The 24,918-nt window shown below is 44.0% G+C and overlaps 2 protein-coding genes across 2 annotated transcripts in view; one reads left to right on the forward strand and one right to left on the reverse strand.

The window, feature by feature from the left end:
* Positions 1 to 862: 862 nt before the first annotated feature.
* LOC123247079 (heat shock factor-binding protein 1-like) lies at positions 863 to 1,358 on the reverse strand. The gene has a single exon (XM_044675874.1). It carries the CDS (start codon positions 1,356 to 1,358, stop codon positions 1,128 to 1,130), a length of 231 nt encoding a protein of 76 aa, XP_044531809.1. The 3' UTR covers positions 863 to 1,127.
* Positions 1,359 to 14,122: 12,764 nt separating this feature from the next.
* Positions 14,123 to 24,918, forward strand: part of KIF1C (kinesin family member 1C) — a 31,879-nt gene continuing 21,083 nt past the window's right edge. Inside the window, exons 1-16 of the mRNA XM_044673216.1 lie at positions 14,123 to 14,223; positions 16,339 to 16,441; positions 16,694 to 16,826; positions 17,231 to 17,307; positions 17,441 to 17,620; positions 17,972 to 18,037; positions 18,163 to 18,341; positions 18,495 to 18,606; positions 18,882 to 18,959; positions 19,108 to 19,173; positions 19,277 to 19,352; positions 19,699 to 19,777; positions 19,996 to 20,141; positions 22,261 to 22,430; positions 22,578 to 22,657; positions 22,782 to 22,857. Coding sequence (XP_044529151.1) covers positions 16,721 to 16,826; positions 17,231 to 17,307; positions 17,441 to 17,620; positions 17,972 to 18,037; positions 18,163 to 18,341; positions 18,495 to 18,606; positions 18,882 to 18,959; positions 19,108 to 19,173; positions 19,277 to 19,352; positions 19,699 to 19,777; positions 19,996 to 20,141; positions 22,261 to 22,430; positions 22,578 to 22,657; positions 22,782 to 22,857 — 1,491 coding nt within the window. The 5' untranslated portion in view covers positions 14,123 to 14,223; positions 16,339 to 16,441; positions 16,694 to 16,720. The remainder of the gene's footprint in view (positions 14,224 to 16,338; positions 16,442 to 16,693; positions 16,827 to 17,230; positions 17,308 to 17,440; positions 17,621 to 17,971; positions 18,038 to 18,162; positions 18,342 to 18,494; positions 18,607 to 18,881; positions 18,960 to 19,107; positions 19,174 to 19,276; positions 19,353 to 19,698; positions 19,778 to 19,995; positions 20,142 to 22,260; positions 22,431 to 22,577; positions 22,658 to 22,781; positions 22,858 to 24,918) is intronic.

The following is a 24,918-nucleotide window of genomic DNA, read 5'->3' on the forward strand; positions in this document are numbered from 1 at the left end:
TTTTTTTAATTCAAGAGCAATTTGATGAGTCAGTCATCTGGGTGTCCAATCTCTGTCCCTCACCTCTTGATAAAAAGAAAGGGATGTCATGATGAAAATGTTTGGTATTTCCATTCCATCTATAATCTATTATAAAAGTGTTATTCTGCAAGCATTTAGTTAAGAAAAAAGGTAAACAATAAAACTCACAATTTTTCTTAAAAAAATCCAAGCTTACAATAAGGGCATTTATCAGTCAGTATGCAAGGATTCACAAAGGCCACTTGCTTTTTCTTCTAATTGACAAATGCTTTCTAAAGTCAGTAGCACAAGTAAATAGCAAGTGGGTTTTAAAACCTCCTCGTGTTCTTACAGTAAGCATTTTTGATAAAACTAAAAGACTGAAGTGTTACACCACATGAAATTCCAATCAGTGAATGTAATGCATCTTTATAGGTTATTTTCTGTCCTTGTTATGTGACAGGAACTGAGATACTATTGTCACTATCCAAATCCTCTAGTGTATTAAAAAGTGGCAGTAGTTACAATCATTCAATTTCAGCTCCTTTCTGGGGCTTTTTACAGTAGATTCTTAGGTATAGTTCTCAATCATGGAAACATAGCAATGACACAAATACAAAATGCTCAATTTTTTTTGTCTGATTTAAAAACATGGTCAACATACCATTTATTTATTACAACAGTAATTTTGTGCTAAGAATTACAAACCATTGACTCTAGGTGCTTCAGATCACAAAGAGAATCTGATAACAGTTGAAAAAATTAATACATTTCTTAAAAAAAAAACTTGTACCAATTTGTTATTAAACTGAAACTACTACAAAAGGAATGACAAATGACTTGACAAAAAATGCACTAAAAATTTTGAAAATTTTAGGCAAGAGTAGTCAGAATTTCAGTTTATTAATATTTACACATTTTATGTCATATAGTTGAAGCTACCACATACAAGAAATCAAAAAATAAATCACCTTGAAACCTAACTAAACTGCATATTCTAGGAATACAAGCTTTATAATAAAAAAAAAATGTTTGCACACAGTAGTTAGTTGAGAAAATCGGTTCCTTCACCTCTTGGCTTGTTAAAAACATTTTCAAGAGTTCACTCTAAATGATTAACAAAATCTTTAACTATTACGTGTTGTTGGTATTTTGTTTTCCCCTTCTATTTCTTCCACCCCTGCTTGGGTCATAAGGTCAGCGATGTTTTTCTCCAGATCATCAATGCAACTGCTCATATCATCAATTCGGCCAATTATCTGGTCTGACATGGTCTGAAATTTGTCCTGCATCTGCTGGAGAAGTGTATGAACCACAGCGGTCAGGTCCTGTACAGTTTTGGGGTCTGTCTCCGCCATTGCTCTGGCTCCAGACTTCTGTCGGTTTCCCCAAGTCCTTGTATGTTACTTTTGATGTAGTTAAATGCTGCTTTTTTTTTTTTTTAAGAGACAGGCAAGCTATCCTACTGGTAAAACTTATATTTTCATTTAGCAGCTTCTGAATTCCTCCATCATTTTCATCAAATCAATCTAGATGTTTGCAAGTATTCTGACCCAGATGAATAAATGTGGTGTTATATACCAAATCTCTGAAAGCTGCCCACTTCTTTTCTGCTCCAGTGTTGCCAACTGTGTGTTGGCTCAGCTTTCCCTCTAAGTCAGCAACAAACTATTCATACACTGAGAAGCAGTGCAACATATACATGCATAGTGCATTTTATAAAATTTTCACACTTAAAAGTTGTTTTTTTCTGCTTCTTTCAACGACAAAATTAATCACATAAGAAAGTATCTTCATCTAAATATCTAATATCTGAATTCCTAGAATGGAATAGGTCAGGTACACATTTATTAAGGGCCAAGCACTGGAGAGGCAAAAAGAAGCAAAAGTACTGAGCTAGGTGGCTCAGTAGATTGAGAGTTGTGTCTTGGACTTGGTCCTGGCCTCAGGAGATCAATTTGACCTCAGATACTGCCTAGCTATATGACCCTGGGCAAGTCACTTGACTTCCCCTATCTAGCCCTTACCACTTTTTTGTCTTAGAACAAATATATGCACCTTTACCACTCTTCTACCTATGAGCCAATACACAGAAGTTAAGGGTTTAAAAAAATAATTAAAAATAAATAAAAATTAAAAATAGAACAAATATATGATATAAATTCTAGGATGGAAGGTAAAGGTTTAAAAAAAAAGAGTACCTACAATCATGGAGCTCACGATCTAATGGGAAAGATAACAAATATGTACAAATAAGTTATATAAAGGATAAAAATGAATAATTAAAAAAAGAAGGAAGGTACTAGATTTAGGTGGGGTTCAGAAAGGTCTCCTATAGAAAATGCTATTTTAGTTAAGACTTAAAGGAAACTGGTAGGCAGAGAAGAAGAAAGACTGGAAAAGGAGGAGGAGGTAGATTATGAAAGACTTTGACTGTCAGAGGATTTTGTATTTGACCTTAGAGCCTATAGGGAGCCACTGGAATTTAAGGGGGTTAGACAGACCTCCATTTTAGGAAAATCACTTTGGTAGATGAGTGGAGAATGGATTGTAGTGAGGAGAAACTCAAGGCAGGTAACAGTGCAGGCTGAGATGATGATGGTCTGCACCAGAGTAGGTAATAGTGTTAGAATTGAGAAAGGGGCCCATTCCAGGAATGTTGCAGAAGTCAAGCCAACAGGCCTTAGCAACAGATTGTATATAGGAGGTGAGGGATAGTGGGGAGTTCAGGATGACATCTAGGTAGTGAGCCAACAAGATGGTATTACCCAAAGCAATAGGGAAGTTAGGAGAGGAGGAAGGTTTAGAGGTAAAGATAATCAGTTCTATTTTGTACCCGTGGGTTTAAGATATCTACTGAATTTCCAGTTGAAAGGCACTGGAGTTGTGAGATTGGAGGTCACTAGAGATTTTAGGGCAAGATAGGTAGATGTGAGAGGGGGTCAGCATAGAGATAATAATTAAAACCATGGAAACTGATGAGATCACCAAGTGAAGTAGTAGAAAGAGATAAGAGGACAGGACAGAACCTCATGGGAAATCAATGGTTCCAGGGAATGAGCTAGATGAAGATGTAGCAAAGAAACTGAGGAGTGGCCTGATAGATAGGAAGAGAAACAGAAGACAGTGGTGTCCCAAAAACCTAGAGAGAAGAGAGGATCAAGGAGAAGATGAAAAGAGATAAAGAAGAATGGGGATTGAGAACATGCCATTGGATTTGGCAGTTAAGAGATCATTGGAACTTTGGAGGCAGTATTTTTGTTGGAATGATGACATTAGAAGCCACATTGGAAGGAGTTAAGAAGAAAGTGAAAGGAGAGAAAGCTGAACAGAAAGCATTTTCCAGGAGTTTAGTCACAAAGGGCCAAAGAGATATATAGGAAGATAGTAACAGGGAATGAAAAGATCAAGTAAGGGTTTTTTAAAGATGAAGGAGACATGGGCATGTTTGTAGGTAATAGGGAAGCCCACAGAGAAGGAGAGAATGAAAATAAATTGGGGCTGGGGGGCAGCTAGGTGGCTCAGTAGATTGAGAGCCAGATCTGGAGATGGGAAGTCCTGGGTTCAAATATGGTCTCAGACACTTCCTAGCTGGGGTAACCTTGGGTCACTCACTTACCCTTCATTGCCTAGCCCTTACCACTCTTCTGCCTTGGAACCAATACTTAGTATTGATTCTAAAACACAAGGTAAGGGTTTTAGAAGAAAAAAAAAGAAAATAACTGAGAAGGACAGCTAGGTGGCCAGTGGATAGATAGCCAGACCTGGAGATGGGAGGTCTTAGGTTCAAATATGGCCTCAGACACTTTGTAGCTATGTGACCCTGGGCAAGTTACTTAACCCCATTTATGTAGCCCTATAGCTCTTTTGCTTTGGAACTGATACTTCTATCAATTCTAAGATGGAAGGTAAAGATTAAAATAAAATAAAGTGGGAATTACTGAGGAAACAATATGTTGAAGGAAATGGGACGTAACAGGACACTTGTAGAGGATTGGTACTTCTTGTGAGGCAGGGGTGAAGGAAGAGAGTGTGGCAGAAAGCATCTGAATGATATCAGATGAGGAAGCAGGGAGAAGAGGGAGCTCATGGATTCAAATGTTTTCTGGAAATTATGAGGAAAGATTCTTGGTTTAGAGTGTGGAGAAAGGAGGAGCCATGGGAGGTTTTAGGAGAGATGGAAAGAATTAGAAGATCACCATGTAGATCCAGATAGAGAGTTGATAAGGGAGGTAGAGTAGTAGCAGTGAGGAGTCCCCCCCCTTGAGGTCGTGTAACATAAATTTATAGTGGTTTCATTCAGAATGGTTGTGTGATTTTCCCCCCACTTTTTTCCTACATGTGTAGGAATACAGTCAACAGATGGTGAGAGTCATCCAAGGCTGAGGCTTGGTAGGGTGCAATCAGTGATATCATAAGAGACTCAAGAAAAGAGAGCAGTATAGAGTTGAACTGGTTTACCAAATGGGGGGTGGTAGGGAGGAAGGAAAGAAGCTAGTGCAAAGGTGCCTCGGAGAGAACTGAAAAGTAGAAGGAAGGCAGTGTTAACTTGGAAAAAACACACAAACTATTAGATAGTCAGAAAAACCAAGTCTTTAATCAGGATAGGGATGGGTCCAATATTCAGCTGCCACACAGAGCCCAGTGCCAAGATCTACATAGGGTCTTGTTGTGTGCAGATGCAAAGCATGGAATCCCTGCAAAGGTACAGGGAGAGCCTCACCCAGAATTCCAGGGGACCCCCCTGGAGAACTTTGGGTGAGGGGCAGTTGAGAAGGGTTGGAGACAGTTAATTTGTGGGATTGGATGTGAGCAGACACTCTGCTTGATTCTCCTGACTTGGGATTTCTCCTGAGGTGGCCATTGTAGCATAAGCTAGTGATTTCTACTCATAGGGTTAGCCTATTTGTTATTACTATTCTTCATTAATATAATTATATAATTACTTAGTGATTAGTGAGTAAGATATTTATCAATAGCAAGAGAGCCAGTTTTAGTTAAATGCTTCATCCCCTCCAGTGAGGAGGGGGAAGGGGGCATCAATTTAACAGTTCAGGGTCACCTTTCCTTTATCCTAAAACCTTCATTAACTTCTCTAATTTTCCTTGTTAATTCCTAATATAACTTTTTACTTTCAAATCTGTGCCTGATAATTATTTGGGAAGATACTTACAATTCAGTCTGTATATTTAGTTTGAATCCTGTTGGCTGCCATTTTAAAGAAGATCTCCTCTGTCCTCAACAGTTAGATAGCTAGCTGTTATATCTCCTCTAACTGACCTGAGAGGAATATAAATTTAAGAAAAGAAACATCAATTGGGGTTTCAGCCATAACTGAACTTACCAGAGGAATCTTATTCCTGTCTTCATTACCAACTGAAGCAGAAGCAGTTAGAGGGGGAGGGGTTTGAGAATCAGGAGTGTTTTACCCCCTCCTTTCCTCACTGTAGCCTGTCAATCTCTGGCTCTTGACTTAAAGCTCTATTTGGCCCTGACACATTTATCTGCTTCTCCAAACTATCTGTTATTATCATCATAACAGTTTTGGCCAGCCAGCTTAGGATTTGTACTATAGGACCTAGTGGAGAAGAGATAAAATGGCCAACATGTTAAATAGAGCAATTGTTACCTTGGGGTGCTCTGCTGTTTTAATTTATGGGATTTGGCAAACCTGTGCTACATTTTGGTTTGTCACTGTTCTCCAATTTTTTAGGTCAATAATAGAATTTTATGACACTTATCTGTGGCTAACAATTACATTTGGAGAGGCATTGGCTTATGTACCAACAGGCATAGCCACGACTGCCACTGGATATGGGGCCCTAATGATTTTAAGAAAGATACTGGCTTTTACTTTTGGAAACACTAAAGTTACTGACCCGGCTATGGGAAAAATGTTGGAGAATATGAAAACACTAATAGAAATTAACAAACAAATAAGGGAGGGGAAAGAACTTGATGCTAGGACAATTATGCAGCTGGAAATTATAGAAAGCATGGTCACAACTAAGAAAGGGGGTGAAAAACAAGAGATTAAAAAAGACAACCCAGAAAAGCAAGAAGTTGCAGGGGCAGAGTCAGCTCCTGTAACAATACTTCCTATTACAGACAGAATGATAGTACAACCGGATGCTGGGATTATACATGTTAAAGGCTATAAACCATTTACTGGAGGGGATCTAGAGATTTTAAAAAGGAGGGTCCCCCAGTTCTTCGTAAATCCACATAAGGCGATAAAAGAATTCAAACAGGAAGTCAGGCTGTATAATCCTAATTTTGAAGATGTGGAACTCTTATTAACAGAACTATTTACCCCAAGTGAAAAAGCTAAATTTCTTGCAGAGACAAGGAACAATCCCAACCTAGCATCATGGCCTGAGCAACATCAAGATCTAGAGCTGTCCTCTCATGCAAACATGACGTATCTCAGGAGATGCAGGGAGGACTTGGCAGAGGCGATGAGACTCCATGCTAAACGATCAAATGCATGGGGCTCATTTGAAAAGTTAAAGCAGGGGGAGGAGGAACATCCAAGCTTATACCTTGATAGACTGTTGGAAGCTGGAGAGACTATTCTAGGGTTCAGGGACATGACTGCTGAAGACAACATTCAGCATATCAGGAGGCAATTTGTAAAAGGGAGTCAAAATTACATTCAAATTTATTTTAGACTGCATTGCCCACAATAGGAGACCATGCCCATTGAAGAATTGAGAAAGACAGCAGCTTATGTTCATGACTCAAAGGATAGTGACTCTAAAACATCTAGAAACTCTGAAAAAGATCGAGAGATTGCTGAGCTTAAAAAGCAATTGAGGGAAGCTCAGAAGGCCAGGGAGGTAGAAAAAATAAAAAATATGGCTCTGATGTCCACCAATCAGAGGAGCCAAAGCAGGCCTAGACAATCTAGTGGCAGTGCTAACAACAAAATTAAAAGATGTTTCCTTTGTTCAAAAATTGGCCACGTGGTACGGGATTGTAGATATAAGTCTCAGATTAACTTTGGAAACAGGAATAATAACAATAACAACAGGAGGAATACATACTACAATTCCAGATACAATAATAACAACAGGGACAACAATAGTATATACAGTGATAAGGTTAAGGCCAGATGTTGTGACCATGACTGTGCCAAGTTTAGTAGGTCCCCAAGCTTGTCAAAAATGGAAGAATACCTGTCCCAAGGTGCTAGACCTCGTACATTATGAACCGAGGAAGCAGCCTTAGAGAAAGCAGTTGTTGCAAGAAAAGAGAAAGGCAGTGATAATGGTGTAGCAAAGGAATGTGAGAAGAACAAAATGGGTGCAGAAGATATTATGAATTATGGGTTGGAGGAGGTAACACAAAGTTACAAAGATATGACTGAGGAGGAGTTGCAAATGGAGAAAGATATAATAGAAATTAAGGAGAGAATTTATGGGAAAGGAAACAGTGATATGGGGTACACTGACAAAACCAGGCACATCTGCACAAGTTCTTGATAAAAGCTTGAAGAAGGTAGCATTCCTTGATTCTCACTATGGGGGGACAGAACCATTCAGTAGTAAGACTGTGGATCATTTACATGTACAGCAAAACCAAACAGCAAGGGCAATGAATATAGACAAGTGTTCTAATGGTGATCTCTTGGAAATGGACAGTGTCAATAAGGGAGATGGGCTCCTACAGGCCATTGAGAAGGAAAGTGCTGAATTCTCAGACACAGGCACTACCTCTTCTCTATCACCAACTAGGGAAGCTGGAAGGGAAAGCGAAAAGTCTAGTAGCTACAAGTCTAGAGGAATTTTAAAGCTAGATCCTGGAGCTAGAGAATTTGTACCAAGCCTACTTCAGGGTCAAGTGCATGAAGATGTAGCACACTTTCAAGCCTGTGATACTCCAAAGAGCCTTTGGAGTAGATTCTGAGTTAATGCATTTAAAGGAATTCAGTTTCATAAATGTCAGCAGCCAAGAGAGGAACAAAATGGCATCAATAGGGACAAAGGAAGAATCTACAACACTGACTTTGTTTCCTATGCAAAATACATCTAGAGTTAAGTTTCCTGTTACTGACATGGAGTCTAGGGAACAAATACAAGAAAAAAGCATAGACTCACAGGATTGGGATGTAGACGTGAACCAAAAACACATTCCCAATTCTGTAGAATTTCCTTTAATGCAGAGGAATACCTCTCCTGAATCTAACTTTGCTAAAGTCCAGCAAAGCATGTTCAGTGAAGAGAAGGACACTCTACCTTACTCATGGTCTGGAAAAACTGAGATACATTTTGACACTGATAGGCCCATGAACAGTTCAGGGATGCCAATTCAGGCATTGGCAGTCCAACAAGCCATTGTTGAAGGAGACTTACCATCATTACACTCACAGAATCCTGAACCAGCACAGACAGAAGTCCTAGAACAAGATCGATGGGATTTGGGGGACATAGAGATAGAAACACCTTTGGTACCTGTTGATCAGACAGCTAAAGACAGGGAACCTTTGGCTATGGTGACAATAGGAGATCAAATCTATCCTGTTCTTATTGATACTGGAGCAACCCGATCTGTGTTGACATCAGCACCAGAAAATTGTGCACTAATGGGGTCTGTGAGAGTAAAAGGAGCCACTGGGCAAATGGAGTTGGTGCCCAAGCTGAGATCTAAGATGGTGAAAATAGGCCCAATGACTTTAGATCATTCTTTTTTGTTGATACCCGGTTGTCCATCCAATCTCCTGGGGAGGGATGTTCTTTGTAAATTAGGTGCCACTATCCAGTGTGATAGGTCAGGACAGATATTCCTACACTTACCCAAACAGTCACTCAAGCACCATCCCTTGCTATTCCTGGGGCAAGTGGAGGGTGATGAGGAGGAACAACACATAGGGAGTATCTTTGAAATACCAGAAGATATCCTAGAGGAAGTTTGGGCTAAGCATTCAACCGATGTGGGAATTTTGAAATCTGCCACCCCAGTTAAGATCGAGGTGAAAGAGGGTACTCCACCTAGAATCCCTCAGTATAAGTTGAGCAAAGAGGCCACAGAGGGTATCAGACCCATTATCCAAAGTCTCCTAGAACAAGGCATTTTGGTCTACACTATATCCGAGTACAACACACCAATTTTACCCATTAAGAAGCCGAAGAAAGATCCAAATGGCAAGACACAATGGCGTTTTGTGCAGGATCTAAGAGCAGTGAATAATTTTAAGAAGGGACATGCAGTGGTACCTAGCCTGGCAAATATCATCACCGAGATTCCAAGTAATGCAGCCTGGTTCACGGTCGTGGACCTGTGCTGTGCATATTTTACTGTACCTCTGCATGAGTCCAGTCAGAAGATTTCTGCATTTTCCTGGGAGGGAAAACAACTCTGCTGGACGTGAATTCCACAGGGATTCGCAGAAAGTGCGAATATCTTTTGCCAAATGTTGCAAAGAGATCTTGAAACCATCATATTCACTGAGAGCAAGCTAGTACATTATGTGGATGACCTTTTGCTAATGTCACCAAGTGCTCGAATCTGTCAAAGGGACAGCAAATATCTGTTGCAAGAGCTATGCAAAAGGGGACACAAAATTTCCAAAAGTAAGATTCAGTGGGTATTACCATGTGTAGATTACCTTGGCTTTGTGTTAGAAAAGGGTACAAGAAGGATTTCCCAAAAGAGAGTTGCACATATACAAAAGCTGTGCATGCCTAAGACCAAGAAGCTGCTCCGTGCAATATTAGGTATCACGGGTTACTGTAGGCAGCGGATACCTGGTTATAGTCTGATCTCAAAACCTCTAACAGACTTGACTAGGAACACTGTCTCAGAACCTTTAAAACTGACACGGGAGCACAAGCATGCTATAGAAAAACTGAAAACAGCGGTGTTGACCAGTCCTGCACTTGGAATCCCTGACCATGCAAAACCATTTCACCTGTTTGTGCATGAGGACAAGGGAATAGCCAGTGCAGTGTTGATGCAAACTCTTGGGGATCAGTTCAGACCAACAGCCTATTATAGCTCCCAGTTAGATGTTGTGGCTAGGGGGATGCCACCTTGTATGAGAGCATTGCAGCTGCAGCCCTAATGGTTAAAAAATCTTCAGATCTGGTTTTGGGATGTAGGATTATGCTGTACTCTCTTCATCAAATAGATACCATCTTGAAGAACAGCAACCTACAAGCGTTTACTTCCCAGCGCTTATCCCATTATCAAATTGTGTTGCTGGGCAATGAGAACCTAACTTTCCATCGCTGTAAGGAGATCAACCCAGCTACACTAATGCCAGACTTACCATTAGAAGGAGAACCCATCCATAGCTGTGCAGAAACCTTGGACATGGTTCAAAAGACGAGAGATGACCTGACCGATATTCCTTTGGTCTCTCCCGATCTCACTTTGTTTACCGATGGTTCTGCATTTGTGGTAGATGGAGAACGATATACAGGCGCGGCTGTAGTAACTCAAGATGAGACTTTATGGTATGCAGCTCTACCCTTAGGTAGAGTGCTCAAGGGGCTGAAATCCTGAGTCTCATCAGAGCTTTAGAAATTGACCAGGGTCAAAGGTTGAATGTTTGGACCGATAGTAAATATGCATTTAAGGTAGTACATTGTACAGGCCAAATCTAGAAATATAGGGGATATATAACAGCTGGTGGGAAGGAGATAGCCTATGGGAGCCTTATAAACCAACTCCTGAAAGCTGTCCAGTTACCTAAGGAAGTAATGCATTGCAGGTCACATCAAAAGGGTACGGATGAAGTCTCATTAGGAAACAGGAGGGCAGATGTAACCGCAAAATTTGGAGCCCGGTTCGGCCCGGTCCATGTGCTGAACTTCTCCTTGGTGGAAGAAGCAGATCTAAAACAGGCATACTCCCCGAGGGAAGTGAAGCACTGGGTAGAAAATCTAGGGGCCAAATTAGTGAGAGGTGTATGGTTTTCTAGTGAGGACAAACCCATTCTTCCAAGATCTTTATATAATACCCTATGTAATGCATTGCATGCCAAAGGCCATTATGGGACCCAATCCTTAGTGGATGGTATTCGAAGACACTGGACGGCTCCTGGTATATCCACTTGTGCAATTAGAATATGCCAAAAATGCAAGGTTTGCTTGCAATATAATCAGGGCATGACCAGAATTAAGGGCCTAGGAGGCAGACAATTGGCATATACCCCGTTTGAGTGCTTGCAGATTGATTTTATACATCTTGGGTCCTCTGGGGATGTATCCCTGAAAGAAGACACCATGCTAGATGCCAGCTCTGAAGAGGGACAAAACTTGGGGGTCTTTTATATCCTCTGGAGAACTTGGTATAGCAAGACTGCATAGATAAACTGCAAGCAGGCTGCAAAGAGGTCTGCCTCAGTATCAGGGAGCAGTCAACTATAACAATTACAAAGAAAAGGATCAAACTAAGAACTGGGCTTCCTGAGAGGACTTTAATATAATGGGAGAAGCTTCTAAAACACATAAAGACACTCAGCATATTGACTAGGTCCACAGATCCCGCCCATACTAGGAGAAACTTCTAAAACAAATAAAGACATTCAATATTTTGACTAGGTTCACAGATCCCACCTATATACAGCTAGGCAGTATTTGAGGACAGATTTGAACCCAGGACCTCCTGTCAATCCACTGAGCCACCCAACTGCACCTGAGATAGCGCATTTACTTTATATATGGTTGAAGTAAGTAGGTTGAGGAAATGAGTGCTCAAGGTGTTAGAAAGAGAATCAGTACATATATTGAAGTCTCCAAGTATGAGGACAGGACTTGGGGAGGAGAAAAAGACTGTGAACAGATACCAAACTCATTAAGGAAGGAAGGGAAGTGATCCAGAGGACTATAGACAACAGCTACCAGGATTTTGTTTGGGTGGTAGATCTGAATCTCAAAAGAAGAGAGAGTGGAAGCTGGGTGGTTCAGTGGATTGAGAGCCAGGCCCAGAGACAAGAGGTCCTAGGTTCAAATCTGGCCTTAGACCCTTCCTAGCTATGTGACCCTGGACAAGTCACTTAATCCCCATTGCCTAGACCTTACTGCTCTTCTGCCTTGGAATCAATATACTTTATTAATTCTAAGACAGAAGGTAAGGGTTAAAAAAATACCAAAATTCATTTTATCTGATTATAATTTGTTTTTCCAGGTCTTTCCTACTGTCAGTGCGAAATCTGGACACCTCAATTTTACTCCTGCCCTTTGAGAAATCCCAGTTTTAGAATCCCTGAGACCTGTAGGGAGGGTATGACCAGGTGTGAGAATGTTCATCACTAAGTGTAAATTGGGCTAGAGACAAATGGAGCATGAGATGGAAGGCAGATGATTAGATGTGAGACCCCATTTCCCTACCCCTTTTCCCTCTAAAAACTGGAGATTAGGTAGGAAACTGCTCAGTAGGAGAGGCAAGTCTCTAACAGATTTTCCTCTTCCTCTTCTATCAAGGAAAAGGCACAGCAGGAGATGGAAGGCCTGAGGTCAAAGCACAGATTCTCCACATCTCCTCTAGGAGATCAGACTGGCAGCTGACAATAATAGCTTGGTTGGCCTAGTCCAGACATTTTCCCTCAGGGGACAAAGTCAGCTTCTCTTCTCACCAAAGCCCACATGAAGATCAGGCAGGAGGAAGTCACTCACTTTGAGGCAGAATCTCCTAGCCTGGCCTCTTGTTGCCCTGCGGGACACATGAAGCACAAGATGGAGGACCTGGTCAGAGGAAGGTCTCCATCTTACCTGAGAGGAGAGGGTTTCTGGTTGCAGGGCTGGGCTGTGGAATAGCTGAATCTAAATGTTCACTAGGGTCAGGGGGGTGGGTATGGGAAGGATTAGGCATTAGGGGATAAGTGAAGGGAATAGTTGGAGTCACCAGTACAAGGGGAGGAAGTGACAAGATGAGAGCAGGTAGTATTAAATTGGCAAGTGGGAATAGAGGGAAGCCAGGTAAGAGTTGAAGCTGGGCAAGCGTTTGAGGGGGAAGCTGGGTGGCTCAACTGATTGAGAGCCAGGCTTAGAGACAGGAGTGGGGAGGGTGTCTTACATTCAAATCTGGCTTCAGACACTTCCTAGTTGTGTAATCCTGGGCAAGTCACTTAACCCCCATTGCCTATCCCTTACTGATCTTCTGCCTCGGAACCAATACACAATATTGATTCTAAGACAGAAGGTAAGAGTTAAAACAACAACAAAAAACAAGCAATTGGGATACAGATACTGGTAGAGAATTTGTATTTGGGACCTGTTAGTAAACAGAAGTACTATCTAAAGTCAGAGATAAAGAAAAGATATTTGATAAATGTACAGGGAGAATGATGAAGGGGCAATTAGAGAAAGGTAAGGGTGGACAGAAAGGCTAGTTGGAGATAGGAATGGACAGGGGTAGATGTGTAAAGATGGACAAAGGAATAATTGTAGATAACTAAGAGTGGACCCTGGGATGGGTTGGGAACCATTAAGGTTAACAAAGGAGTAGGGGAGGAGTGGAGAAATGAGAACAAATCACACTCAGTGTTAATACTTGCCCTACCTGCCTCACGAGGTTGTTGCGAGGAAAGCATTCTGTAAACCTTAGATTTCTATAAAAATGCGAGTTATAATCATGGACGGAGGAGGCAAGGCGGTGATGAATAGAGGTTAGCTAGGGGTAGCTGGGAGGGTTCTGGGGACAACAGCAAACAGGGATGAGGTTGGCGCCAACACCTGAAGCAGTCGCAGAGGCACTGGGGGAAGGGAAGCCGCAATATCGTTATGGGCCGGCAGAGAAGGCCCCGCCAGGTGGCGCCCTGGTGGGGGGGAGCGGGGCATCTCCCTTCCTCCCTGACGGAGCCCGGGCGCCCTGCCCAGGCTCTCGCTGATTTCCGCAGGTTGGCTCCCCGCCGCGGGGCGCATTGCCCTTTTAACGAGAGGAGTAGCCGGCCTTTTCCACACCCCACCACCCCGCCCCAGCGTGATCGCGAGTGTGTGTGCGCGCGCGCGCGCGCGGAGTCCGTCCCCCGCCCCCCGCCTTCACCCGGGCGCTTGCTCGCTCGCTTGCTCGCTGCAGCCGCCGCGGCCGGGCGCAGCTGGGCTGCCGCTTAGCTCCCTATCCCCGCCGTCTTTCGCCGTCTCCTCCCTTGGCCCCGGTGCGAGGGGCCTGGGGGGGGGGGGGTTGGGGGAGGGAAGATCGCCCCGGAAGCCCCTTTGCTTCAAGCTGGGCAGTCGGACGAGGGGAACGGATCCCGGGACAAGGAGGAGGGGAGCCGAGGTGAGTGCTCGAGGCCCCCTAGGAACGCTGGGCCCGGGGGTCCGGGCGTGGCGGGGAAGACCCCCGGCGTCTGTCGGAGGGGCGGGTGTCTAAGGAGGAGCAGGCCCAGGCCGGGCGGGCCTTGCCGGGGGCCCCTCGCGGAATTCCAGGCGGATTACTCAGCGCGGAGCTGGCGGTGAGGTGCTTTGGGAGGGTGGCCCGGCCGGTCTGGGCACCCACCCCCGGGGTGCCGCAATGTCCTGCCGTGTCCCGCCGCCCCTGCTCCGGCCGCGTCCCTGCCGGGGCTGCCCCCAGTGGTTAGGGGAGGAAGTGGGGGCTTTGGAGTTGGCATTGGGGCGGGCGGGGCTGGCATTTCCCTCCTGGTTCCATCGGCGGTCCCCCTGTCCTCCAGAGGATCGGGCCCCGGCCTCGCCGGCGGCTTGTGCTCCTCCCTTGGTCTCCATCCTCAGGGGCTCCAACTGTCATTTATCCAATTCTGCCTTCCCTCTCCTTCTCCTAGGCCTTATGTCTGGTTGCTTTGTGCACCCCCCCCCCCCTTCATTCATGCCCCACCTTCTGTCCTCTGCCCTGCCAAGAGGCCACTTTACCCTTCTTGTGTCCGAGCAGTGTGAACCCCCCACCGTCAGCCCTGTCTGGCCTCCCCAACCTAGGATCTCCACCTACTGTCCCTTCTTTTCTCCTCCCCACTGGGGAGTTTCAGGTCAGAGCTGTACTTCCGGAGCTAACTGCTGAGATTTCAGTTTGGGATCTTGTTCTGTCACTCACTGTCCAGACAGCCTCAGCTCCCAATTTCTTTTCCTTTACTTCCCCAGCCCTCAGAACCTGAGCTAAGGCCCAATATGAGGAAGAGAGTAAATGGGCCTTGGGTGTGAAAACCTAAAGTAACTCCTCTTGCCCTCCCTGCCCTTGTCTTCTTAGGGCGTAGGCTGGCTCAGCCTCTCTCCTCCCAGGGTGTAGGCACCAGCTCACCCACATTCCTGGGCTCCTGCCTGACACCTTCTCCTAGACAGGAGGATGCTAGATGCTTGAGTCCTGGATTTGAAAGTGGAGTAAGGTTGTTTTCTCTTTTGATGTCCCAGGTATCTGGACATCCAAGCTCATTTTTATTGGCTCTTCCCCCTTCTTTCCTCCTCCCTCCTTCCCCAGTGAGGAACCTAGTATCCCCTTTACTCATTCTTGGTAAGAACACCATCCCCCTTTCCCTAGAGGATTGTAGGGAAACAGGATGGCCCCACCCTCCCAATCTTATTGTCCTGGGGCGGAAGAGCTGGGCTGCTGGGAGCAGGTGGGTTTGAAGGGTCTCAAAGCAATAAATAGTAGGTGATTATCCCAGGTTCTAGGTGTTGAACCTCAAAGCCTGAGGACTTCTCTGACCTCATCTTTCTCTCTTTATATGATTACACTTAGAGATGGGCAGGTGGGCTGTTGTATGTATATTATTTATATGTGCATTTGTATGTAGTTTTCACATTGCTTTAATGCTAGTGCTTTTCCTCCGCCATTGCCTACATTTTACCCTATATATATCTTGTTTGTACACAGTTATTTCCATAATTAGAATGTGGGGTCTTTGATGGTAGAGACTATTTTTTCCTTTCTTTGTATCCTCAGGGCTTAGCACAGTGCCTGGTACATGGAAATCGATTAATAAATAATTAACAACTGACTAGGCAGATGGGCTCAGAATCCTTCAGGGTAGAAAGTTAGTTATAGAATTCTCTGTTTTTCTCTTTCTCTTCTCTTCCATTTTCTATTTACTTCAGAACTCTTCCCTTTTAATGTTTCTGTGTCACATCCTAATTATTCACTGACTCCTTTAGATTTTCCTGTATTTTTTATTTCATCTTTTCATCTAGCCCCACTCCTAAACTGCCTCTCTCATTTCCCCTTTATGTGGGGTCTCTGTGTTCTGGGCATTATTGACAGGCCTAGGATAGTTGGGAGTGATGAGGTATCACATTTCACCAAGTTGTTGGTTTCATTTTGGACAAAACTCACCTGGACTGTTAGGTATTTAGTCGTCTTCTTCTACCATCTTAGCCATGTCCTCTAGGATTTCAGAGGGCCTCATCCATTATTTCCCTATAGCCCAGTGTTATCCCTTTGTCCTCACAGCCCAGGAACCGCCAGACCCAAAGCATAGAATGGGGCCTCCCTTACAAGGGCCAGTGGCAGCCAGAAGCAATATAGTACCCCCAGCCTGGGGCCAGGACACCAGGTAACAGGCTTGGGAGTTTGGGAGTTTGAAGGGGAAAAGAAAGAGGGAAGGAGACACCAGGTGAAGGCAAGGTTCAGGGTTGGGAGATGGAGGGATGGTTTCTTTGTGTATTGCTGGGAGGTTGGAAAAGGTAGGAAATACACCTGGAGTGGGAGAGAATGGGATCTGGGGAGTGAGCTAGTGGGGTGGAAGTCTTCTATCACCTCTTCTCTTCTTGGCTATCTATCTGTCTTCTCCCCCCTCTTTTTCCAGCTGAGTGGGGTGGGAGTCTCTAGGACCATGGCAGGTGCCTCAGTGAAGGTTGCTGTGAGGGTACGACCCTTTAACGCCCGAGAGAGCAGCCATGATGCCAAGTGTGTGGTCAGCATGCAGGGCAACACCACCTGTGAGTGAGTCCCCAGGGGCACTGACGGGGATTTCTGGGATTGGGGGAAGGCTGGAGGACATGCTCACTAGAGGCACTGGGAGGGTTTTAGGTGAGCACAGGGTGGGGGTGGGAGCAGTCCTTTTTCTTGTGTGTTCTCTGAGCCATGGGGGGGTTGGTGGGGGAGGAATGTTGGCCTGCAGCCCTCATTGCCCAATCAGGGAGGCAGTTCAGTGGGAAGGCAAGTCTTAGGGAGCCAAAATTAGCTCTAGTGACTAGAGGGGGTTGGGGAGTCTTAAATGGGAGTTGTGAACTGGGGCAGAGGGTTCCTGGTTCCCTGATCTGGGCTGAGGTTATATGGGAAGTAGTTCTAGGGCTGGGAGCTTGGAGCCCAGTCCCGTCCTTACCTGGTTTCCTTTTGTTAGCTATCACCAACCCCAAGCAGAGCAAGGATGCCCCCAAAAGCTTCACCTTTGACTACTCCTATTGGTCCCACACCTCGGTAAGATTACTTTTTTGGTAGGGGAGGGTAGATTACAGGATCCTTCAGGGGAGGGAAGAGCTGAGGATCTGAAGGGTGGTTCTCTACTCTTCCTTGTCCTGCTACCTTACTTCTTTGTTCTTAATCCTTTCAGGCAGAGGACCCTCAGTTTGCATCTCAGCTTCAGGTATATCAAGATATTGGAGAAGAGATGCTGCTTCATGCCTTTGAGGGCTACAATGTCTGCATCTTTGCTTATGGGCAGACAGGCGCTGGAAAATCCTATACCATGATGGGGCGGCAGGAGCCTGGGCAGCAGGGCATTGTGCCCCAGGTACATTCCTCATGGGCCCAAGGGGAACTTAGGTGGGAGATTCCCTGAGTGCCTGAGGGAAGCCTATAGCAAAGGACACTGGTACCTGCTTTGGAGAGGGAAGGAGAGGCTTCCGGGTCAAGGGAGAGAGTAAAGATTAGAGGACTGTAGAGCTGTGTCTTAAGGGACTTCTGAGAGTTTAGAAAGCACTTGGGCTTAGCATGGAGGGAGAGCATAAACCAGCTAGGTGGGAGAAGGAACCCTGGAAGCTGGGAAAACTACATTTTTTTCTTGGTGGAGTTTGTGGTGATAAGAATGGGGTAGAGAAGTCTGACCCTTGCTTTTTGTTTATTTCCCCTTTTTCCTTTCCAGCTTTGTGAGGACCTTTTCTCCCGGGTTAGTGAGAACCAGAATGCCCAGCTGTCCTACTCTGTGGAGGTGAGAAAGGGACTTGGAGGAGTTAAATGCCTGAGTCCCTAGGGGGATTCAGAACTGGGTTAGGTGGGACAGAGAAGCAAGTTGAAACTAATCACACACATGGATCACTGTGCCCTCCGTCCCAGGTGAGCTACATGGAGATCTATTGTGAGCGTGTACGGGACCTTCTGAACCCCAAGAGCAGGGGGGGACTGCGGGTGCGAGAGCACCCCATCTTGGGCCCCTATGTTCAGGACCTGTCCAAGCTGGCAGTTACCTCCTATGCTGACATCGCTGACCTAATGGACTGTGGCAACAAGGCCCGGTGAGGGGTGGGAGGGCTGGGTGCCTGAGGGGAATAGCACTGGAGGGGAGGAAGTCTGGGCCTGAAGATGTAAATGCTTGAATTCCAAGAAGAGGGCCAGGGCTGATTAGGATGGATCCCTGGGTCTCAATACCCCCTTGTCCCCTTCTCCAGGACAGTGGCAGCCACCAACATGAATGAGACCAGTAGCCGTTCCCACGCTGTGTTTACCATTGTCTTTACCCAGCGTTGCCATGACCAGTTCTCAGGACTGGACACAGAGAAGGTGGGGCTGTCTGTCTCCTATCATTTGTTGTCCTTGAACCTAGAACTTTTCTCTCTCCAGGCAGGGAAATTCCCTTACCCACCTCATTGGAAAGAATATGTCACCTTAATGTCTTTCCTCTGGTATTGACCACTCCTTTCAAAATTAACATCTCTGTAGACCCCTTTCTTCTGTGCTGGGCAGGTTCATCATGCATCCTCTTTGCTTTTCTCTCCTCTCCTCTTTTCTCCAGCCTAACTCCTCACTTGTCTCATTTTTAAACTTCTGACTTCCAGGTCAGTAAAATTAGTTTGGTGGATCTGGCTGGGAGTGAACGTGCTGATTCTTCAGGTGCCCGGGGCATGCGGCTCAAGGTGAGAAGATGCATAGAGATGTAGGGCACGGCCATGGGAAGAGATCAGTTTCTGACAGGGTGGTGTGAGGTGATCTAGGAAGAAGATGGGGAAGGAGGAGTGATTCAGGGGTCATCTTACTGCCGATACTCTTCTCTTCCCCTTCCAGGAAGGTGCCAATATAAATAAGTCCCTGACCACATTAGGAAAAGTGATCTCAGCTCTAGCAGAGATGGTGAGACCTGGACCAGTATTGGGGGGAAGAAGGAATTGTAGTGGAGGGAAGACTAGGAAGATTTCCCATCTCATTCTGCCTTGCCCTTTCCTTTTGTCCCTAGCAATCAAAGAAAAGGAAATCAGATTTCATTCCTTACCGGGACTCTGTACTTACCTGGCTGCTAAAGGAGAATTTAGGTGAGAGTTCCTACATCTCATCTTTTTTTGTTACCCTTCCTTTCTCCCTATTGTTGAGCTTATTATGCCCCTAATTATTCCCTCTACTAGGTTCTCTGCTGTCCCTATAACCACTTACTCACTTCCCCTGCCTCACTACTCTATGACCTTCCCAGGGGCTTCCCTAATCTCTGGTTGACACTAAGATCTCCTATTAACCTCCTAATTCTTCATTAAATTCCCACTCTCCATGCCCCACTGTGGCTCTTAGGTTTACTACATGATCCTCAACTCTAGGCAATTATTTGTACCTTTAGCCAGCATGATCCCTATTGAAGCCTCAATGGTTCCTCTCCTTTATTCCTAGGAGGAAATTCACGCACAGCAATGATTGCAGCATTAAGTCCTGCAGATATAAACTATGAAGAGACACTCAGCACCCTCAGGTTGGGACTCGGGGACACTGAAGGCATCAGATGAACAGGCAGGGGAAGCCAGGGACTTGGGGGATAGTTCTTAGGACCTTGATTTAAGGGCTCTGTAGTGCCCCTGTTATACATTTAAACATATTGATTGAAGAGATGGAGATGCAGACAGACAAACAGACCAATAAACAGGAGCTGGCTGAAGTCTAGGCCACCCTGACCCTCCCTCCCTGCCCCAGATATGCAGACCGCACCAAGCAGATCCGCTGTAATGCAGTTATCAATGAGGACCCCAATGCTCGGCTGATCAGAGAGCTACAGGAGGAGGTCGCCCGGCTCCGTGACTTACTGCTGGCCCAGGGGCTCTCGGCCTCTGCTCTGGGAGGTAGAGGGGATCAGGTGGTTGGGAACTGGGTTTCCATCCTTTATGTTACCAGAGTCCTCACCTGTGTATGTTTAGGTTACTCCTTAATGTTGGCAAACATATTTGGATGGTTTCAATTCAGTGAGTATTTATATAGTGTTTACTATGTGCAATATCCATAATGAAGACCTAGGAGAAGGGTTCATAAAACTTATAGGTGGCATCAGATGCCCTCTTAGAGTTGTTACTAAGTCGGAAAGTAAGGGTTTTAAAAAAGAGGTAATATGAAGATAAATAGAATTCCTATAGTTAAGTTTGGGCGTTCTTAAAAACCATTACCTTCAATGTTAGTATTGTTTCCAAGGCAGAAAAGCAATAAGGGATAAGCAATTGGGGTTAAATGACTTGCCTGTTTCATGAAACTAGGAAACACAGGACTTCCAATCCCCAGGTCAGTCTCTCTATTCACTGAGCCACCTAGCTGCCCCTTATAATTAAGTTTTAAAAAATCACTTCTACAAGAATGCAGACTTGACTTGGCAATAGTTGTTAAGAAAAAGAGCTGGGGATTTTCAGAAGTGTATAGAGTCTAGAATAGGAAGGTTATAATCCTAATATGCTCTGTACTGGTCAGATCACATCTCTAATATCATATTCTATTTTGGGAATAATTTTCAAAAGGATGCTGATGAATTGGAATGTGTTTAAAAGAATAGACTAAGGAGAATATAGAATTGTCTTGTCCTTTACACAAGCCATATTACTAACAACAATAATAATAATAGCCAGTGTTCATAAAGATCTTTAAGGTTTGCAGATTGTCATAAAATTATCTCATTTAATCCTCACAACCATACCCATTTTATTGATGGGAAAACTGAGGCAGGCAGTGGTTAAGTGACATGATCTGAGTCACACAGCTAAGTGTCATCTTTGCATTTTCTCTGGGTTTCCCCGATTTATGGATTCAGCACCCTATCCATTGTGCCACCTTGTTGCCATAATCCCATATCTATCCTTCAGGAACATGAAAGGTGACTTTGTATCAGCAAAAGTGGTTTTATTCCCTATTATTTCAGAGGGCAGAACACAATGGGTGAATATTAACAAGGAGGAAGATTTAGGCTTATATTAAAATTTTTTCTAATAGAGCTAATTCCAACAGTGGAATGGATGGATTGAACTATGTAATCCAACATCATTTCTCTTCCTTATCCCACAAACTCCCAACTTTCCCATACTCCAGACTTTACTATTTTTTTATTTTATTGAAGATATCAGCATTTTTCTCATTTGATGTGATTCTTCACTCTTATATTTAATAAGCTAACAAGTGTTAGTGATATTATATTACTTCTTTTCATTCCATCCCCTTCCTTTCCTCTTTCAACACAGCTATTATCCTACTTTAGGCCCTTATACCCATTTGCCTGAAGTATTAAAATAACCCCCTAATTGACTTTTCTGCTTCTACTCTCTTGCCTTTTCATCCCCACTTGACCATAGATCTGACTGTGATGCCCTCCTATTAAAAACAATTTTATGTGTTTCCCTATGGTTTTTAGGTTGCAATATACACATCTGCCTGGCTTTTAAAGCCTCCCATAACCTGGTGCCAACATATTCTAGACCTGATATTTCATATTGCTCCTTAATATTCTCTAATTGCAGTCAAACTTGTCCACTAGCTATTCCCTGAATATGCCATTTCCTACGTCTAAGAATTTTCATGAACCATTTCTATTTCTGGAAGGCGAACCTTCCTCCTCTTTGTCAGAATCTTTATTGTCCTTCAAGACCCAGCTCAGATGCCATTGACCCTGAAATGTTGCCTCATTCTTCTAATTTGTGTTCTTTTTTCCCCTCAAATTTCCTTGTATTTACTGTTCTGTGTACATGTATATTTCCAGTAAAGTAAAAGCCTCTTTGAGGGCAGGGACTATCTTTGTCTGAACCCTGCTGTGTAGCATTTAGAAGTGTCAATGAACAGCTGTATAAAGGATTCTTTCTCTGGGCTAGATGATTTCTAAACTCTCTTCCAGCTCTTAAGACTTCCTGGTTCTAAACATCATTTTCTTTATGTTTCTAAATATTTCTGTCTTTTCAGACTCATTCTCTTTTGCCTCTTTCTCTGTTCCAGTTGCAAAACTGGAGGAGGGAAGCTCTGGGACTGGCTTGCCTGCTCTTTCATCTCCACCTGTCCTAGACTCACCTTTGGGTCCCCCAGTTCATAATGGGGAGCTGGAGTCATCATTCTCTTCCAATGCTGAGCCTCATATTGGACCTGAGGAAGCCATGGAGAGACTACAGGTGAGAAACCTGGGAGTCCACTGGAAGAAGGAACTGAGGGTACCAAGGTTTTTTGGAATGTGAGGGAGCCAGAGCTTTTCATGCTTGAGAGATCTCTGTGGGAGGTGTTTGTCAGGGAATATGCTAACTCATTGTGTCTGATCCCAGGAGACAGAAAAGATCATCGCAGAGCTGAATGAAACATGGGAGGAAAAACTACGCAAGACGGAAGCTCTGAGAATGGAGAGGTATGGGCTTAAGAGGTTTGTGGATACCTAGGTGTCTAGAAAGGGAAGAACTAGGGATTGGGTTATTTATCCCTATGGAGAGTAAAAGGGAAGCAGTCTGAGTATCTCTTTTCCTTCCCCACAGAGAAGCATTGCTGGCAGAGATGGGTGTGGCCGTACGAGAGGATGGGGGGACTGTGGGTGTCTTCTCCCCCAAGAAGGTGAGGAGGCCAGGTGAAGAGTCCAGGGGGAAGTCTCTCTACGCTAATGAAGGGAGGGGTGGTAGGGATGATGGACAGAGGGAATCTTTATATTTCATTCTGTTGCCACTCCCTGTGATCTGTCCCTTTAAGCTCACTAACTTTTCTTCTGTTTTTCTTGGTTTCCATCTCTGTCTTTTACTTCCCTCCTCAGTAACTTGCATTGCCTATGTACCCTGCTCTGTAGGGGCATACAGAAGTCCCTGCTCTAAATCAGGTAGTCAGCAAACTACCTATTATGTGTAAGGAACTGAGATTACAAGAACAAAGATAGAAACCTCTTCTTAGGAGTTCAATTCTAATGGAAAAGACAAGTTATTCATATATATATATGTACACACACACATTTATATAATCACCTGACACCCTCCCCCCTCCAATTACTAAGTGTTTTTCCTCCCAAATTACAGTGGGGGAGTTGGAGAGGGAAAGTGGCACAGGTGCAGTGATCGGACCTTTAGTTTTTGAAGAAGATGGTGTTTGAGCTACATCCTAAAGGAAGAAAGAGACTGTATGAAGCCATAGTAATGAAGGAGTCCATTGCAGGCAATGCAAAGACACAGATATAATGTCCAGTAAGGCTGAAGAGGTGGGGTTGGACTAGGGTTTTAAAAGCTAACAGCAAGGTGGGTTTTTTGATGCTGCTGTTTTTGTTTTTAATTCTCAAGGTAATAGGAAGCCCTCAGAATTGACCGAGTATTGGAGTCACATGGCCAGACCTGGGATTAAATTTGCAAGTAGTGTGTAGGATGTTGCTTGGAATGGTGAGAGACTTGTGGGAGGGAGGTCCACTTGGGAGACTTGGAATAATCTAGGGCAGTGATGGGCAAACTACTGCCGGCAGGCCAGATGCGGCCCCCTGAAATGTTCTGTCAGGCTGCTTGACATTATTTCTAATCTGATGAATACAATGAGTAGGATACAATATAATGAAACTTTGAAAGAGTTGCCTTAGAAACAGACTGACAGATGAGCATTTCCTTTCCTTTGGCCCTCTCTTTAAAAAGTTTGCCCATCACTGCTCTAGGGGAATGAGAATGAAGGTCTGATCTAAGGATGGTAGCTTAGAGTGTAGAGAAGGCATCTGATGTGGAAGTAGAAATGGTGGGATGACAACTGATTTGGAATATATGGGATGAGGGAGAACAAATTGAAGTTATGAATCTGGGTTAGTGGTGCCTTTGGTAGAAGTAAGGAAGTTTGGAAGAGGGGACGGTTTTGTGGAAAAGAAAGTTAGTTTAATTTTAGACATCTCAAAATTAAGATGCCTTTGGGACATCTAATTTCAAATGTCTAATAGGCAGTTTGTGATGTGGGACCAAATCTCAGAGGAGAGACAATGGTTGGATGTATCTGTGAGTGATCTACAAGGAAATGATAATTAAATACATGGTAATTGATGAGGTTATTAAGAGGAGGAGTCTTGTAGAGAAGGTGTTCTTTAGTCCCTTCTTTGAGTCATGAGTGGACAACTTTGTTAGTCTGATGAAGCCTATGGACTCCCAGAAATAGTTTTCATTGTTATTATTTTAAAACCTTTACCTCCTGTCTTAATGACAATTTTAAGACAGAGAGATAAAGGCTAGGCAAATGGAGTTAAGTGACTTGCCCAGAGTTAGCTAGGAAGTGACTAAGGCTAGATTTGAACCCAGGTCCTCCTGACTCTAGACCTATCGCTCTATTCATTGTGCCACCTAGCTGCTCCTGTGAATAACATTTTAAATGCATGAAATCAAATTCATAGAAAACCAATTATATATAGTTAACAATTTTTTTTCAAAATATCAAAAAAGACCCCAAGTTCTTAGAACCTAGTACTTTAGTACCTTTGGTATAGAGGGAGAAGAAAAGAGAAACTGGAAGAGAACTTTGGGGACCATTCACAGTCAGAGTGCATATTATGGATAATGAGACAGCTAAAGAAACTGAGAAGAAGCTGTCAGACAAGTAGAAAGAGGATCAGGAGAGAGTAGGGTTACAAAAATCCAAAGAAAAGAGAGTATAGGAAGTATAGGTTATCAG

Source organism: Gracilinanus agilis, chromosome 4 (assembly GCF_016433145.1).
Source record: "Gracilinanus agilis isolate LMUSP501 chromosome 4, AgileGrace, whole genome shotgun sequence".
Taxonomy (NCBI): domain Eukaryota; kingdom Metazoa; phylum Chordata; class Mammalia; order Didelphimorphia; family Didelphidae; genus Gracilinanus; species Gracilinanus agilis.

What these genes read in the sequence shown, in the direction of transcription:
- LOC123247079 (XM_044675874.1), bottom strand. Translation starts at nt 1,358, where the DNA reads ATGGCGGAGACAGACCCCAAAACTGTACAGGACCTGACCGCTGTGGTT.